At 41.4% G+C, this 17,476-nt stretch overlaps 1 protein-coding gene across 3 annotated transcripts in view; it reads left to right on the top strand.

Moving 5' to 3' along the window:
- The window catches only part of tfcp2 (transcription factor CP2), a 142,998-nt gene that overhangs the window by 23,007 nt on the left and 102,515 nt on the right, over positions 1 to 17,476 (top strand). For all 3 annotated transcript variants that reach the window (XM_063037667.1, XM_063037668.1, XM_063037666.1), the window contains 3 exons: positions 11,456 to 11,607; positions 11,859 to 11,935; positions 13,499 to 13,604. In XM_063037667.1, coding sequence (XP_062893737.1) covers positions 11,456 to 11,607; positions 11,859 to 11,935; positions 13,499 to 13,604 — 335 coding nt within the window. The remainder of the gene's footprint in view (positions 1 to 11,455; positions 11,608 to 11,858; positions 11,936 to 13,498; positions 13,605 to 17,476) is intronic.

The raw sequence follows: 17,476 nt of genomic DNA, 5'->3' as shown, positions 1-17,476 counted from the left end.
CTGGCCAATTAAAATCCCTCACTGTCTTCCACACACCTGCATCTGTTTCAGTTCACCGTGAGGCCCTTTGGTCTTGGTGCATCAGCAACTTTTCAATGGCTAATGGACCAGGTACCCCAAAGCTGTGAAGACTGCAGTGCAGCGTGTCTAGATAACATAGTTGTCTACAGCCAGGTGTGGTCAGCGCACCTGGACCATCTGCACAGGGTCCTGGGGAATATTCATGCTGTCAATCTCTCATTCAATCTATAAAAATGTGAGTGGGTGGAAAGGGAAATCAAATACCTTAGCTACCAGTTGGAACATGGAGAGGTTCGAGCATAGGTGGACAAAATGGAAGCGATCTGCAGCAATCCTCAACCTCACACCAAGGAGTAAGTGAAGTCCTTCCTGGGTCTGGTAGGGTGGTATCGCGGGTCCAATTCACCACTCTGGCTGCACCACTGACTAATCTTGTAAGTAACTCAGGTACACGGACAAGTGAATGTGAAAATACTTTTCAAGCCCTAAAAATCCACATGTTCTTCAGAGCCCAGACTTTGACAAACTGTTCTTTGTCCAGGTGGGTGCTTCAGGAGTAGGCATTGGGTCAATGCTGGCACAAGGAGAACTTGGAGAAGAGCGACCTGCCCTTTACCTGAGTTGAAAACCCCTCCCAAGGGAAACCTGCTATTCCACCATTGAAAAGGAGTGTCTGGCCATTAAGTGGGCCCTTGACAGCCTTTGGTACCATCTCCTTGGCAGGGAGTTTGACCTTTACACAGACCAGAGCATTGTCTGTATCCATGCCAATAAAGGGCTATAATGCCAAAGTGACATGGTGGTACCTAGAGCTCCAACCCTTCAAATTCTGTGATCATCATAAAGCAGGGAAAGGAAATTTTTCTGCAAACTACCTGCCTCAGATGCCGAGCATCATCGCTGCAGGAAAGGAAGGCCATGCACTGAACACGTGTGTATTCACAGATGTACACTCTGCATTGTCATTCTGCTGTCATTGCGCAGACTGTGTGCTCTTAAATGTCTTCTGCCCAGTATATTCTTATAATCGGTTGGCTTTATGATGCTTTCCTGACATGCGCTTTGGAATGTTCCATTTCTTTAATAATGGGGCTGTGTAAATGATGTACATACTGTATGTAAGGTAGATATTTCTGTTTATATTGTAAAATAATTGTAACTGTAATGTGGGATATATCATTCTGATTCATGTGTTTTGTAGGGATCTGTGCTGGGACCTCTGCTGTTTATGATGTATATATGACAACGTAGATGGATGAGTCAGTAGGTTTGCGAATGATACCAAGATAGGTGGAGTTGTGGATAGGATAGAAGACTAGCAAAGAATACAGCGTGATATAGATCAGTTGTAGATATGGGCAGAGAAATGGCAGATGGAGTGTGTGTGGAGAAAAAAATTATGTATTTAAATAAAATACTAAACAGATTAGATAAAACTATTTTACTTCCTTCGGTGGTATTACAGGAAAGATATTGATGGAGGAATTCATTCAGTATATACTTTTAACTGTAAATGAACAAAATCAGCACAGACACCTGGTGCAGATAACGGACTGTTTTTAACAATGTTTTTGACAATTGCATCCTCCAAATCTTCATTTTCGTAGTAACATTTAAGATGATTGTCGATACCTTCGGAATGCTTGAAACTGTAGTGAGCAACACAGTTCTGAATTGTCTTACTACTTATTTCTCATCAACTATTGGCAAAAAAAAATCAATTTTTTTGAACACAAACACATACAACTGATGCTATTTTAAAAATTTCATTCTATACTCAGTGTAGAACATCATGTAACTGATGCTCCTTAACAACCGTTTGGCAACAGCCTCCTATCCCATTTAAGTGGCATAATGTCCCAAATGAACAAAGGAAATCCCAGCTATTTGCTCGAAGTTTCTGTTCTTTGAGTTATCCCAAATGAGCTGTTGGTTACTTAGGGCAGCTGCTTAGTTAACTGAAGTGTGTGTGTGTGTGTGTGTGTGTGTGATTGCAGTTTATTGTCTTTTATGCATTGTATTATACTGCTGCCATAAAACTACAAATTTCACAACATATGCCAGTAATATTAAATCTGAGGATTCGGTGGTATTACAGAAAAGATACCTGCATGGACAGAAGATTGGCTGACAGGCAGAAGGGAAAGAGCAGGAATAAACGGTGCTTTTTCTGGTTGGCTACTGTTGACTAGTGGTGTTGGGATCACTTCATTTTATTCTATGTCAATAATATGCATTGATGGCTTTGTGGCCAACTAGTTGGACAATACAAAGATAGAGTGGGGGGGAAGTAGTGTTGCGGAAGCAAGTAGTTCGTAGAAGGACTTGGAGTCTTAGAATGGACAAAGTGGCAGATGGAATATAGTGAAGGGAAGTATAAGGTCATGCACTTTGTTAGAAGGAATAAAGGAGTGGACTATTTTTTAAATGGGGAGTGTATTCAGAAATTGAAGGTGCAAACGGACTTGGGAGTTCTTGTGCAGGATTCACTTAAGGTTAACTTGCAAGTTGAGTCAATGGTAAGGGAGGCAAATGCAATGCTGGCACTCATTTTGAGAGGACTAGAATATAAAAGCACGAATGTAATGCTTAGACTTAAGGCATTGGTCAGACCACACTTGAAGTATTGTAAGTAGTTTTGGGCCCCATATCTCAGAAAGGATGTGATAGCATTGGAGAGGATCTAGAAGAGGTATATGAGAATGATCCTGGGATTAATCCTGGGGTTAATGTACAAGGAGTGTTTGGGTCTGGGCCTGTATTTACTGGAGTTTAGAAGAATAAGGGAAATCTCTTTGAAACCTATCAAATATTTAAAGGCCTAGTTGGACTGGATTTTTCCAATAGTGAGAGTTTAGGACCAGAGAGCAGAGCCTCAATACAAGGATGTCCTTTTAGAGCAGTGATAAGGAGGAGTTTCTTTAGTCAGAGTGGTGAATTTGTGGAAATCACTATCACAGATGACTGGGAAGCTAAGTCATTGAGGATATTTAAAGGGGAGGTTGATAGAACCTCAAGGAGGTCCTCAAAGGAGCTCAAGGAGACCTCAAAGAAGAAGGAAGGAGAATGAGGTTGAGGGGTAATAAATCAACCATAATCGAATGGCGGAGCAGACTCAATGAGTGGAATAGGCTAATTCTGCTCTTATCTTGTGGTTTACTTCATAATTCCCATTCAGGTTGATTTGATTTCTGGCAAGGAAGGCCCCTTCCACCTCCCTGTGAAGCAGCCACTCTGTCTGCCTGCAGCTGATGTGAAGAAGATCCTAGCCAAGGTCAACCCATGTAAAACTGCGAGGCCTGATAACGTACTAGGTTAGATACTGATAGACTACAGCCCAGTTAACAGAGGTTCTAACAGACATTTTCAACATCTCTGGAATATTCCACTGTACCTACAGGATTCAAAAGAGTCACCATCATCCCAATGCCCAAGAGGTTGACAGTAAACTGCCTTAATGACTACCAGGCAGTGCTACTGACCTCAACAGTAATGAAGTGCTTTGAGCAGCTGGTTATAGATCACATTATATCCCATCTTCCATTGGACCCTTTCCAGTTCACTTATTGCTCCACTAATGATACCATAGCCTCTGTCCTTTCCCACCTGGAAAATGGCGCCTTGTATGCCAGGATGCTGTTTATCGACTGCAGCTCAGCGTTTGCATCGTTGGATAGTTGTGGCGTGGTGTGTATGGACCAAATCTGGGGCCCAGAAACAAAATGCTTGGCCACTGCTGGAGCAGGCTTGGAGTAGATTTGAAGCTGTAAATCCAAGGGGAGGCAGAATCAAGGTAGCTGAGCCCAGATCTGGGCCCAAGAGCGAGGAACAAGCAGGTTTGACCGATTTAAGCGCTGGACCAGATTGAAAAGGTCAGAGTATCAGGACTGGAGGCGAAGGACGAGTGGTTTCAGCTCGCAGCTTGAGGTTTATTTGTCTATCCGCTGAACTGAGGTTGTCGCCTGGAACTAACAGGCTCCATGATAGACTGTGACTGGCTTTGTGGCTGTGGATTCATTTTTGTGAACTTGGTTCTGACTATTATTTGATTATATTTTCTTTGGACGATTTGTTTTGTTTTTCACATTGGGTGTTTAATGGACTTTTTTTTTAAATGGGTTCTATTGGGTTTCTCTGTGGCTGTCTGTAAGGAGACAAATCTCAAGTTTGTATGTACTATACATTGATAATGAACTTTTAACTTAATACGATCATTCCTCAGTTAGGGGCTCCAAGATTCTGGGAGTGCACATAATCATTTCATGTGGTCCCTTTGCACCACCTCTTTAGTCAAGAAGGCACAGTAGCATTTCCACTTTGAGGAGATTTGAGGCGAGTGAGACTCTTTCCCCCTTCCCCTATCCTAACCAATTTTTCACAGGAGCACCATTAAGAATGTTCTGGCCAGCTACACACCATCTGGTATGAGAATTGCAAGGTACTTGACTACAAGACCCTGCAAAGGGTTGTGAGAAATGCTGAGAGGATCATTGGGGTCTCTTCTTCCCATCCAAGATATTAATCAGAAGTGCTACGTACACAGGGCCTGCCCATCTGTCCCACTATCTCTTTGACCCCTACCATTAGGCAGGAGGTCCCATAGCGTTAGGATGAGGAGTGTTAGGATCTCCCAGGCCATGAGACTACTACACTTGCTGCCACTCATCATGCATGAAGTGGCAGTAGCGTTACACTGTTTACTTGCAAATATACCTTGTGCTGAATTGGAATTGCTATTGGAATATCTTTTATTATTTGTTAACTTGTTTGTGCTAATATTACTTTGTGTGTTGTGTGTGAGTTATATGTGCTGTTTTGTGTATCTTAGTCCAAAGGAACGTTGTTTCATTTGATGAACTTGAATTTGTTATCGAGAAAGCCAGCCAGTCCCACAAACAACAAATCAAGTGAAAGCTGCAATCTCCCCGCATCCACTTGTGAACAATTTAGTCCAGTAAGCAATCAAAATGATGAAAGCTGTCTGCTTAATATTTAAGCTTTCAACTTAAGTGTTTAGTCTTTTCTCGCTGCTGCCATCAGGTAGAAGGTACAATTGCGTCAGGACTGACACCACCAGGTTCAAGAGCAGTTACTACCCTTCAACCATCAGGCTCTTGAATAAAAGGGGATGGATAACTATACTCATTCTACATCTGGTGTTCCCACAACTGATGGTCTCACTTTAAGGACTCTTTATCTTTTTATTTCATGCTTGTTAGTACTTATTGCTGTTTATTTATATTTTCATTTGATTGAGGTGGGTACATATTCAGTTGAGGCAACAAATTCATATAATCCTTTTTAATGAGGATACTTTGTGTTTTACATTATAGAAGCAGTTTTTATTTAAAAGAAAGCATTAAAGGAGTAGATATTTTTGCTGTCTGCTAAATGACAGATTCTGGAGTTTAAACTGGAAAAGCAGAATAGCACTAAAGAATAGGCCCCATTTCTATATTTCTGTTCTTGGAAATTAGTTAATGTGGGATTGGACAAGAAAATTAACCAAATTGCTGTTTAAAGTTAAAATGAACATGAAACATTATTCTATTGTTGCTGTAGAAACGGGTCAGTTGTTCACTTTGGAGTACTTTTACCTGCAATGTAATGCCAAGACTATAAAATATAACCTTGCAGATAAAGGAAAACTAATTAAAATTATAACGTTCACTAGAAGTGCACAACTATTTTCTAAGGAATATAGTCAGATTTAATCAGGTTTCTTTGAAACTCCACATAAAAACAGCCATTTGGAAAAATATTTGTCGTACAGTCCTTTGAATTGCTAAATTATTAAGCCTGTTTAAAATTAGATGAGGGCTTCTTATTAGCTGCAGCTTGATGTAGAAGCAATTTGGCAAGTCAGTTAACTAAGTGTGGTCAGTCCATTTAAAGCACACATTTTATGGAGCTTGTTCCCCTGCAAAGGCATGTTAAGTGATGAGTGTGCTAGGACTGTGTATGAATATTTAGTGCGAGTTAATTCTTTTCCCCAATGCCATGTGTCTAGTTTTTGTAATGTAAACTAATTAACTGTGTTTCTGGGATGCAGGTTGTAGTCCTCTGCATTAATGAGGAGCCACAGTACACAAAGTGTAGTGACTAGCTAACAAATGGCAGAAATTGGTCAGATTTAAATGCTAAATGAGGGCTGGAATGCAATGTTTGTCTTCAGTCAATGCAATTGCCTGGAGCACTTTCTCTTGTTTTCTATTTTGTGTTTTAAAAATAAGCCTAGGTGACCTCTGGTTTATAATGCTGTTATAAATTTTCTCATCATACTTATTAATATTTGAGTCAGGACAATGTTGTCTGGATAGAAAATATTGCAAAATGCTGGAATCCTCAAACTCGTATGTAGAATCTAATTTGTTGTACTTGTGTCACTGCTTGTTTGTCTGTTGAATCTGTCTATTTGACCTTGAGGTGACATAAGGAACAGGACCAGGCGAAGGCTAATCAGGCCTCTAGCAGTCTATCCTACTCATTCACAAGATCATGGCTGATCCTGTCTTGGCCTTCTATGCCACTTTGCACTCTCCTCATATTCCCTGACTGTCTTGTAGTCTGATTCTCTCCACAGATATCTGGAGTAGAGAATTCTAGAAATTCATGACCCCCTGTGAGAAGAGTTTCCTCTTTTTTTTAATCTAAAATGTTCAACCCCTTTATTCTAATGTGATAGCCTGGCTGGGAGGACATTATTTTTGCATTTGCCCTGTCAATCCCTTCAGGATCTTGTGTAGTTCAATTAAATTGCCTCTCATTCTCCATGAGTATAGGCCCATCCATCTCAATCTTCATGAATCAACCCAATGAGCCTTCTCTGCACGACCTTCAGTGCAAGTAATTCATTCCTTTAAATATAGAGACCAAAAATGTACTCAGTACGCCAGTAATGGTCTAACCAGCTTCCTATGACATTGCATCTCTACTTCTATACTCCATACTCCTCACAATAAAAGTCAATATTCTATCTGCCTTCCTAACTGCTTTCTGTATCCACACGCTAACTTATTTCATTGGATCCCTTTTTATTGCAACTTTTTATGATCTTAGTCAATTTAAATAATTTGCAACTTTCTGCATGTTTGTGCCTCCAATTGCTGTTGACAGTCAACAATGCCACACCTTAAAGACGTGTGCTTAGTCCACTGCTCTACTGTCTGTACTTCCACAATTATGTGGCTAGGCACAGCTTAAACGCCATCTATAAATTTGCCTATGACACAACTATTGTTGGCAGAATTTCAGATGGTGACAAAGACGCATACAGGAGTGAGAGAGAGCAGCTGGTTGAGTGGTGTCACAACAGCCGTGCACTCAATGTCAGAAAGACCAAGGAATTGGTTGTGGACTTCAGGAAGGGGAAATTGAGGGAACATGCACCAGTCCTCATTGAGGCATTAGTAGTGCAAAGAGTGAGCAGTTTCAAGTTCCTGGATGTCACATCTCTGAAGTTCTAGTCTGGGCCCTACGCATTGATACAATTTAAAAAAAGGTACACCAGCAGCTATATTTCATTAGGAGTTTGAGGGGCTTTGGTATGTCACCAAAGATTCTTGCAAATTTCTAAAGGCGTACTGTGGAGGGCATTCTAACTGGTTGCATCACCATCTGGTATGGAGGGGCCAGTGCACAAGACCGGAAAAATCTGCAGAAAGTTGCAAACTTGGCCAACTCCATCGTGGGTGCTAGTCTCGCAAGCATACAGGATACTTTCAAAAGGCAGCATCCATTATGAAGGACCTCCATCACACAAGACATACCCTCTTCTCATTGCTACCATCAAGGAGGTACAGGAGCCTGAAGCCCCACACTCAACATTTTACGAACAGTTTCTTCACTGTGCTATCAGGTTTCTACACAGACAATGGACCCATGAACATTACCTCCCTTTTTTTATTTTTCTTTTTTTGCACTACTTATTTAATTTAAATATGTGTATATAATTTTTATTGTAATTTAGTTTTTTATTGCACCGTGTTTCTGCCACAAAACAGTAAATTTCACAAAATATGTCGGTGATATCCTGATTCTGATTCTATTTGGGGGCCTATAGTACAATACCAATACTACAAAAGCTCCACCCCTCTCAAATTCAAGATGTTGACTTTTATTCTTTTTAAATGATATGTAGCCCACCTTTCCATTGTTTAGATTTTATTTTACCATGTTAATAGTGTTATGTGGTGGGCTTTCCCACTTTGTTCCAATTAGTTTGATATAAATGGAATTGCAGAGTGGTTTTATTGAATATCTGTAAAATACTGGTTGGGTGTCAAATTGAATATCATGAAATTCTTGTCACTTAATTTTAGAATGGATTGAAGTTACTAGGGAAAGAGTTGTACAGACAGCATTGAAACAAACTCTTCGGCCCATCTGGTTCATGCCGATCAATATTGCCCATGTTTCACCGTATCGCACTAAATCTTTCCGTGTACCTGTCCAAGTATCTTTTAATAGTTGTTAATGTATCTGCAATAAGAGACAGTACACAAGAGATTTTTCAGAATGGTTGCAGGGACAAATGAGAAAAGCTGTTCCCATGGTTCAAGACCAGGCACATAGGTGTAAAGTAACAGGAGGAGGTAGCATTTTTATGCAGAGGCTGTGGTGTTCTGCAGTTTGCTGAACATAGACTGTGGGCAAGGGGGATCTGAGTCAATGATCGCCTTCAAGCAAGAATTGGATAGACCCTTGAGAGAGTAATTTAAAGCTTTGGGGAAGGACTGGAAGAATGTAACTAGATAGATTTCCATGGAGATGACCAAATAACAGCCTCCTGTGACATAACAATCGTATGACTCTACTATATTTCTACTATTATCAGAGAAATTTTGTCATCGTTAGCAGTCGCATCAATGAGCCTAATGTCTGGGTAAGTTTCTGTTCAAAAGTCCAGAATAAAACACCATTGTTACATTTATTGGATGAACTCTAATTGATCCCCGAGGAGAAATGAGAGAAAGTAATAAGGTTAGGCTTTGTAGGCATGATTCCAAGTGGTGGCTCCACTTGCTGAAAATCCTAGAGATGTTCAACCCATCAGGTAGCATCTGTGGAAAGAAATATATCCATTCTGTGGGCAAGGGAGGGAGGGAAGCTGCACAAGTAATTGGTTAGTGGTCTTAATCATAAACTCCGTATCACAAAAGCGGAAAATACTGGAAACGTTCACTAGGTTAGGCAACATTTGTGGAGAGAGAAACGGTCAATGTTTTGGGTCCAAGACTCTTCATCAGAACACTATTTTCAATCTCTTTCCATGGATGCTGCCTGACATGAGTGTTCTTAGCATTTTCTGCTTCAGACCATCGCCTTTGCCTCCACCTTCCTATAGATGTGTGGTGGGGAGGATATTGACTGGTTGCATCATGGCCTGGCACAGAAATACTAATGCCCTTAAACAGAATTGCCTACAAAAAGTAGTGGATAGGGCCCAGTCCATCACGGGTGAAACCTTCCCCACCATTGAGCAGATTTACATGGAGAGCTGCCTCAGGAAGGCAGCATCCATCATCAAGGACCCCTTCCCTCCAGGTCATGTTGTCTTCTCCTTCCTGATGGCAGTAGTGAGGTACAGAAGCCTCAGGATCCACACCACCAAATTCAGGAACAATTATTACCCCATCAACAATTAGGCACCTGACCCAGAGGCGATAACTTTACTTACCCCTTCACAGAACTGTTCCTACAACCTGTGGACTCACTTTCAAGGACTTCTTCTTATATTCTTTATTAATTGCTTATTTATTTTATTTATTTTTTTCCTTTTTGTTTTTGCAGCTTACTGTCTTTTACAGATTGGTTGTTTGTCCGTCCTATTGGCTGTAGTCTTTCTTTGATTCTATTGTGTTTCTTGTATTTACTATGAATGCCCATGAGAAAATGAATATTTTCTGGGAAGGCAAGAAGCAAGTCGGTGTCCTGTCCCAAGCCAATGAATCTGGTATTGAGGCCCTAGTTACCTACATGTTAGCCAGACCAAATCATTTGCATGTCTGATACTACACGTTTGTAGATTCCTGTAACATACTATTCTGAACCCTGTCATGGGAAGATATTAAAGGAAGAATGTTGAAGAAATGCAACATATGCACTGACTCCTGTGAATCTCTGGCCTACGGCTACTCAAACTGGAGAAGAATAATTTGGAGTGGTATTGGGAGCATGAAAGCCATTTGTCATGAGCAGAAGCCCTGCAAAAGAAGCAAGAGACCCTCTGTTGGTCTGGATGTGTACCAGAAGCCCCGTCCACACACTCCTGTTCACATCAACAGAGCTGAGATGGAGAATTTCAAGTTCTTCGGAGTGAACATCTTTATTAACCTGTCCTGGTCCAATTGTTTTGATACCATGGCCAAAAAAGTACACCAGAGTCTCTACTTCCTTAGAGGTTCAATAAATTTGGTATGGCCCCTTTGGTCCTCACCAGTTTTACAGATGCACCATAGAAAGCATCCTTTTTGGTTACTCATAACTTGGTATGACAACTGCTCTACTCATGACCACAAGAAACTGCAGGGACTTGTAGAAAAAGTTCATCATATCATGGAAATCAACCTCCCCTCCATTGACTGAAACAGCATATCACCAGGCTCAATAACAGCTTCTGCCCCACTGTTATTAGACTATTGAATGGTTCCTTAGTACAATAAGATGGAATCTTGACCTCACGATCTACTTTGTCATGATCTTGCACTTTGTTATTTTCCTGCACTGTAATTGTTACATTTTAGTCGATATTCTGTTGAGGCTCTATCGTAATGAATTGATCTGTGTGCAAGACAACATTTTTAATGTACCGAGATATATGAGACAATAATAAATTAACCTCTTTAATATTTCAAACTGAAGGCTATTACATCCACTAGACTTTACTGGTGGCATCTGTTAGTACTGTTGAGAATTAATGGACATTTTTCAAAAGCTCTTGCATTTTTAAAAAATTCATTAAGAAGTTGCACAGGTGAAACAAATAATTGTACTTTTGTAATTGTCTCATTTTCAGGTGGATTAGATGCTGATTTGTTTTTAATCTATTTTCAGCTATGTTTAATCAAACTGTACCTAGATATACTTTCAAAACCAAAAAAATTTTGAAAATTGCATCTAGCCTGCTAGCAAATAGTTTGTAGAATATATTGCATTGTATAATCCAGAAACACTTCTGATCAGAAGTTTGAGGAAAGAAAATGTGTCCAGATAACAGCCTGCATTTATAGTAGGAATATTGGTTTGGAAATTTAAATATGAGATGAATATCAATTAAATTTAGCTCAAATGGTTGTGAAAATATCTCGTCTATTAAATGGTTCACACAGTCAAGGTTCTCATTTAAATTGCAAGTACTCGATTGTATTTGAGCTCTACTGCTATGCAAAATACAGGGTTATATTTTAATATCCTAATTTTGTTCTAAATTTAGTGATGTCCTTGCATTGCCAATCTTCAAACAGGAAGAGTCCACCTTGCCTCCAGAGGATGAGGATAAGCTACTCCCATTTCAATATGTCCTTTGTGCAGCTACTTCACCAGCTGTAAAGCTCCATGATGAAACACTTACATACCTCAACCAAGGTAAGGCTGTGGACTGCAAAATTCAATTTTCAAATTAAACCATTGCTACTAAATATTTTTTGTGGGAGGGGGGAATAGGGGGTTGTCTCTTTGTTAGAGCAGAGATGACGAGTGAACTGAGATGCTTCAAATACAGCTCATTTCCAGATTCTTGATTTGATTTTGATTTCTTTTTTTTGCTCTTTCAAAGTGTACTTCCATATATAAATTAAAATAATTTGGTACATTATTCTGATTTGTTCTGTTTCCAGGGCAATCTTATGAAATTCGAATGCTTGACAACCGGAAAATTGGGGAGTTGCCTGAAATCAATGGCAAATATGTGAAGGTGAGCAAAATAGAACGTTGGTCGTGGTGCTGCATTTATTACAAGGTCCACATGAAAAGCCTCTTTTAATACAAAAAGCAATGATCAAGATGTAGTTCAGAACTTGTTTCCTGAACACATTTGCCTCTTTGCTATAATAGTAAACAGAATAGTGGAGCTTAGCAAGGTCTTGTATATAGTGAAGGTGGATACACTGCACTGGCGTTGCTCTTTGCGAAAGGCAATCGACTTCCTTGAAGTTCCCACCCAAAGCCCTTCTGTTTGTGGTAGGCAAACCTTGTAACAGTTTGATATGGCTTTGCATGCTTTAAGGTTGGTTTAGGATATATTGTGTAACTTTGAGGGTGCAAAGGAGAGGTTATTACCTAAAATAAAATAGTACTGCATTCCAGAGTTTATATTTACCTGGCCCATGTTTCGATTGTTTCATTTTTAACTAATTTCATGCATTTGTAAGATTGAAGAGCACAGCATGTAAGTGTCTAAGCACATCATTGGATGATAGTGTAGTATTCCTGGAGATCTTTGCAGATCTCATTAATCCTGGCTGAAAGTGTTTGACTGAAATTAGCTACATCTGTTATTCTTGATTTATTAAAGGGGTACTGTGTAAGCATTCCAGCTGCCATTTCCTTGTGATTTTAAGAGCAGGAGAGTTTTTTTTCGGAATCAGATTTAATATCACCACCATATGTTGTGAAATTTGTTGTCTTTGCAGTAGCACTTCATTGCAATACATAACAGGAAAAATATATATTTATATATAAGTAAGTAATAGTGCAAAATAGCAATAAAAAAACGTAGTGAGGTAGTGTTCATGGGTGGGGAAGTTCATTCAGAAATCAAATGGCAGAGGGCAAGAAGCTGTTCCTGAATCATTGTGCCTTCAGGCTGCTGTACCTCCTTCCAGATGGTAGCAATGAGAACAGGGCATGTTCTGCATGGTGTGGGGGGGGGGGGGGTCCTTAATGATGGATGTCAGCTTTTTGAGGCACTGCTCCTTGAAGATGTCCTGGATACTGGAGAGGCAAATACCCATGACTAAGTTTACAACTCTCTGCAGCTTATTTTGATCCTGTGCAGTAGCCATGCCCCCCCCCCCACACTACTAGATGGGGATGCAGCCAGTTAGAATGCTCTCCGTGATGCATCTGTGGAAATTTGTGAGTGTCCTTGGTGACATAGCAAATCTCCTCAAACTTCTAATGAAATAGTGCCCTGGTTTAAGATATTTTGATTTCAAACAAATGGAGATTTAAAAGGAGTTGTTAAAACAGTAAAATTGTGGATGAGTTTAAAAGTGAGATTATTTAACGTGTTATTTTTTTTCTCACTGGATTGTGGAAAATACATTTTGTTTTTTTTGTAAAACATTTGTCTGCCAGTGATCTTATCACTTCAAACAAATAGAAGAATCTTTGTTTATTATTTGAGATGTTGTGACCGAAACCCCTCATTTATTTGTTGACAGCAATTGTATCAGTGCAGATGGTGGTTAGAAGGGGGGGGGGTGAATTGCAGACAAGGTAATAGATAAACAATTGCTTTGTTTTACCTTTCTAGAGTATTGTCCGAGTGGTATTTCATGACCGCCGTTTACAGTATACGGAACACCAGCAATTGGAAGGATGGAGGTGGAACCGACCAGGAGATAGGATCCTGGATTTGGGTATGTTATTTGAGTGCAGCATGTATATACAGGGCTTTCTAATGTGCTTCAAACCAATGTGGAGCTCGTAGATTTCATCAATTTTGTCTCCAACTTCCACGCTGCCCTCAAATTTACCTGGTCCATTTCCAACACCTCCCTCCCCTTTCTCAACCTGTGTCTATCTTTGGGGACATTGATGTCTATTATAAACCCACTGACTCTAACTGCTACCTGGACTCTAGCTCTTCCCACCCTGTTACTTGTAAAAATACCATCCCCTTCTTTCAATTCCTTCTTCCCTGCCACATCTACTCTCAGGATTAGGGTTTTCTTTCCAAAACTCCTTCAGAGAAAGGGGCTTCCCTTCCTCCACTATCAATGCTGCCCTTAACTGCATCGCTTCCATTCTGTGCACGTCTGCCCTCATCCCATCCACCTGCCACCCCGCTAGGGATGGGGATCCTTTTGTCCTCACCACTCCACCAGCTTCCACATCCAGCACACAATTCTCCGTCACGTCTGCCATCTCGAATGGGATCCCACCACCAAGCACATCTTTCCCTCCCTCCCCCACCCCCACGTCCTGCTTTCGGCAGGGATCGCTCCTTACATGTCAACTCGTCCCTCCCCACTGATCTCCCTCCTGGCACTTATCCTTGCAAGTGGAACAAGTGCTACACCTGCCACTACACCTCCTCCCTCACTACCATTCAGGGCCCTAAACAGTCCTTCCAGGTGAGGCAACGCTTCACCTGTGAACCTGGGGTCATCTATTGTATCCGGTGCTCTCAGAGTGGCCTCTTGTAAATCGGTGAGAGCTGACGTAGATTGGGAGACCGCTTCGCTGAGCACTATGTTCTGTCAGCCAGAAAAAGCAGGATCTCCCAGTGGCGACCCATTTTAATTTCACTTTTCACTCCCGTTCCAACATGTCAGTCCATAGCCTCCTCAACTGTCACAATGAGGCCACACTCAGGCTGGAGGGGCCAACACTTTGTATTTCATCTGGGTAGCCTCCAACCTGATGGCATGAACATTGATTTCTTGAACTTCTGGTAATGCTGCTCCCCTTCACCATTCCCCATTCATTCCCATTTCCATCTCTCTCACCTTATCTCCTTACCTGCCTGTCACCTCTCTCCAGTGCTTCTCCCCCTTTTTCTTTCTTCCATGGCCTTCTGTTCCCCCCCATCAGATTTCCCCTTCTCCAGCCCTGTGTCTCTTTTCACCAGTCAACTTTACAGCTCTTTACTTCACCCTTTTTCCCCCTCCCACATTTCACCTATTGCCTTGTGTTCCTTCCTCCCCTCTCCCCTACCTTCTTACTTTGACTCCTCATCTTTCTGCAGTCTTGATGAAAGCTCTCAGCCTGTAACATTGACTGTACTTTTTTTTCCATAGATGCTGTCTGGCCTGCTGAGTTCCTCTGGTATTTTTTTGTGTTGCATAAATTTAGGAAGTTGGGATAGGAATTAGAGTAAGCCATTTAAATTCTGGAATTCCACTGAGAACCTTGTCTCCTCGGGAGCCCATGCTCAATTCCCATAGGCTTCTGTTTTACCAGGGCTGCTTAATGACATGCTTTGTCAAGATAATTGCTTACTCACTTTCTCAGCATCTGTTAATTAGCTGTTTGGTCCATGTTTGTTTTGGGCTAAGGCTGTGGTGAATACTAAAGCAGAATGGTTCTGCTGAATCCCAAATTGAGCATTGATTTGCAGATTATTCGGAGAAGGTGCTGCTTTTAGCACCTATTTGTCTGCCTGCACTGCACTCTCTCTGTAATTGTAACACTTTATTCTGCATTCTGTATTGTTTTCCCTTGTTCTACGTCAATGCACAGTGTAATGATCTGATCTGTATGAAGAGTGTGCAAGGCAAGCTTTTCACTGTGTTTCCCTATACATAACAAACCAGTTCATAACTAGTACATCATCACCTTCTCCTTAAGACCATCACCCCTACTGGGGCAGAGACCATAGACAGTAGCTTGCCAAAGTTGTCTATACAGGTCTAGTCTTCAGGCTTTCCCAGGTGTAGTCATCTTGGTGCATCGCTCCTCTCCCAGGGATGAAGATTTTGGAGCTCCTGTTGGTGTTTCTGTAGCTCTGGGTATTAACAGGATGAGGTTGCTAGCCCCATTCCCAGCCCTGCTCTTTTCACAGTCAGGCTTGGGGAGTTCATACCCAACCCTCCTCCTTTCACAGCCGGCTTTGGGACTGTTCATGGGGAGTTCATACCCAACCCTCCTCCTTTCACAGCCAGGTTTGGGACTGTCCATGGGGAGTTTATACCCAACTCTCCTCCTTTCACAGCCGGGTTTGGGACTGTTCATGGGGAGTTCATACCCAACTCTCCCCCTTTCACAGCCAGGTTTGGGACTGTCCATGGGGAGTTCATACCCAACCCTCCTCCTTTCACAGCCGGGTTTGGGACTGTTCATGGGGAGTTCATACCCAACTCTCCCCCTTTCACAGCCGGGTTTGGGACTGTCCATGGGGAGTTCATACCCAACCCTCCTCCTTTGACAGCCAGGTTTGGGACTGTCCATGAGGAGTTCATACCCAACCCTCCTCCTTTGACAGCCAGGTTTGGGACTGTCCATGGGGAGTTCATACCCGTTCCTCCCCCTTTCACGCACGGAAGGTTGGTTAGGAAGGTTCAATCGTTAGGTATTAATATTGAAGTAGTAAAATGGATTCCATTTTACGATGCCAGAGAGTAGTGGTGGATAACTGTTTGTCAGATTGGAAGACGGTGTGTACCAGTGTGCCTCAGGGATCTGTACTGGGTCCAGTGTTGTTTGTCATATACATTAATGATCTGGATGATGGGTTGGTAAATTGGATTAGTAAGTATGCAGATGATACTAAGATAGGTGGAGTTGTGGATAATGAAGTAGGTTTTCAAAGCTTGCAGAGAGATTTAGGCCAGTTAGAAGAGTGGGCTGAAAGATGGCAGATGGAGTTTAATGCAGATAAATGTGAGGGGCTACATTTTGGTAGGACTAACCAAAATAGGACATACATGGTAAATGGTAGGGCATTGAAGAATGCAGTAGAACAGAGGGATCTAGGAATAATGGTGCATAGTTCTGTGAAGGTGGAATCTCATGTGGATAGGGTGGTGAAGAAAGCTTTTGGTGTGCTGGCCTTTTATAAATCAGAGCATTGAGTATAGGAGTTGGGATGTAATGTTGAAATTGTACAAGGCATTGATGAGGCCAAATCTGGAGTATTGTGTACTGTTTTGGTCACCGAATTATAGGAAAGATGTTAACAAAATAGAGTACAGAGAAGATTTACTAGAATGTTACCTGGGTTTCATCACCTAAGTTACAGAGAAAAGTTGAACAAGTTGGGTCTTTATTCTTTGGAATGTAGAAGGTTGAGGGGGGACTTGATAGAGGTGATTAAAATTATAAGGGGGATTGATAGAGTTGACATGGATAGGCTTTTTCCATTGAGAGTAGGGGAGAATCAAACAAGAGGACATGAATTGAGAGTTAAAGGGCAAAAGTTTAGGGGTAACATGAGGGGGAACTTCTTTACTCAGAGAGTGGTAGCTGTGTGGAACGAGCTTCCAGCAGAAGTGGTTGAGGTAGGTTCGATGTTGTCATTTAAAGTTAAATTGGACAGCTATATGGACAGGAAAGGAATGGAGGGTTATGGGCTGAGTGCAGGTCGGTGGGACTAGGTTGAGAGTAAGCGTTCGGCACGGACTAGAAGGGCCGAGATGGCCTGTTTCCGTGCTGTAATTGTTATATGATTATATGCAGGGTCATCAACCTGAAGCATGAACACTTTCTCTGCCAGTGCACTTGCAAAGTATTTCCAGCATTTTCTGCTTCGTAATTGCTAATTAGTTGAAGTAAATTATTTCAGTAACGT

Source organism: Mobula hypostoma, chromosome X1 (assembly GCF_963921235.1).
Source record: "Mobula hypostoma chromosome X1, sMobHyp1.1, whole genome shotgun sequence".
Taxonomy (NCBI): domain Eukaryota; kingdom Metazoa; phylum Chordata; class Chondrichthyes; order Myliobatiformes; family Myliobatidae; genus Mobula; species Mobula hypostoma.
This window is presented reverse-complemented; position numbering and strand designations above follow the sequence as displayed.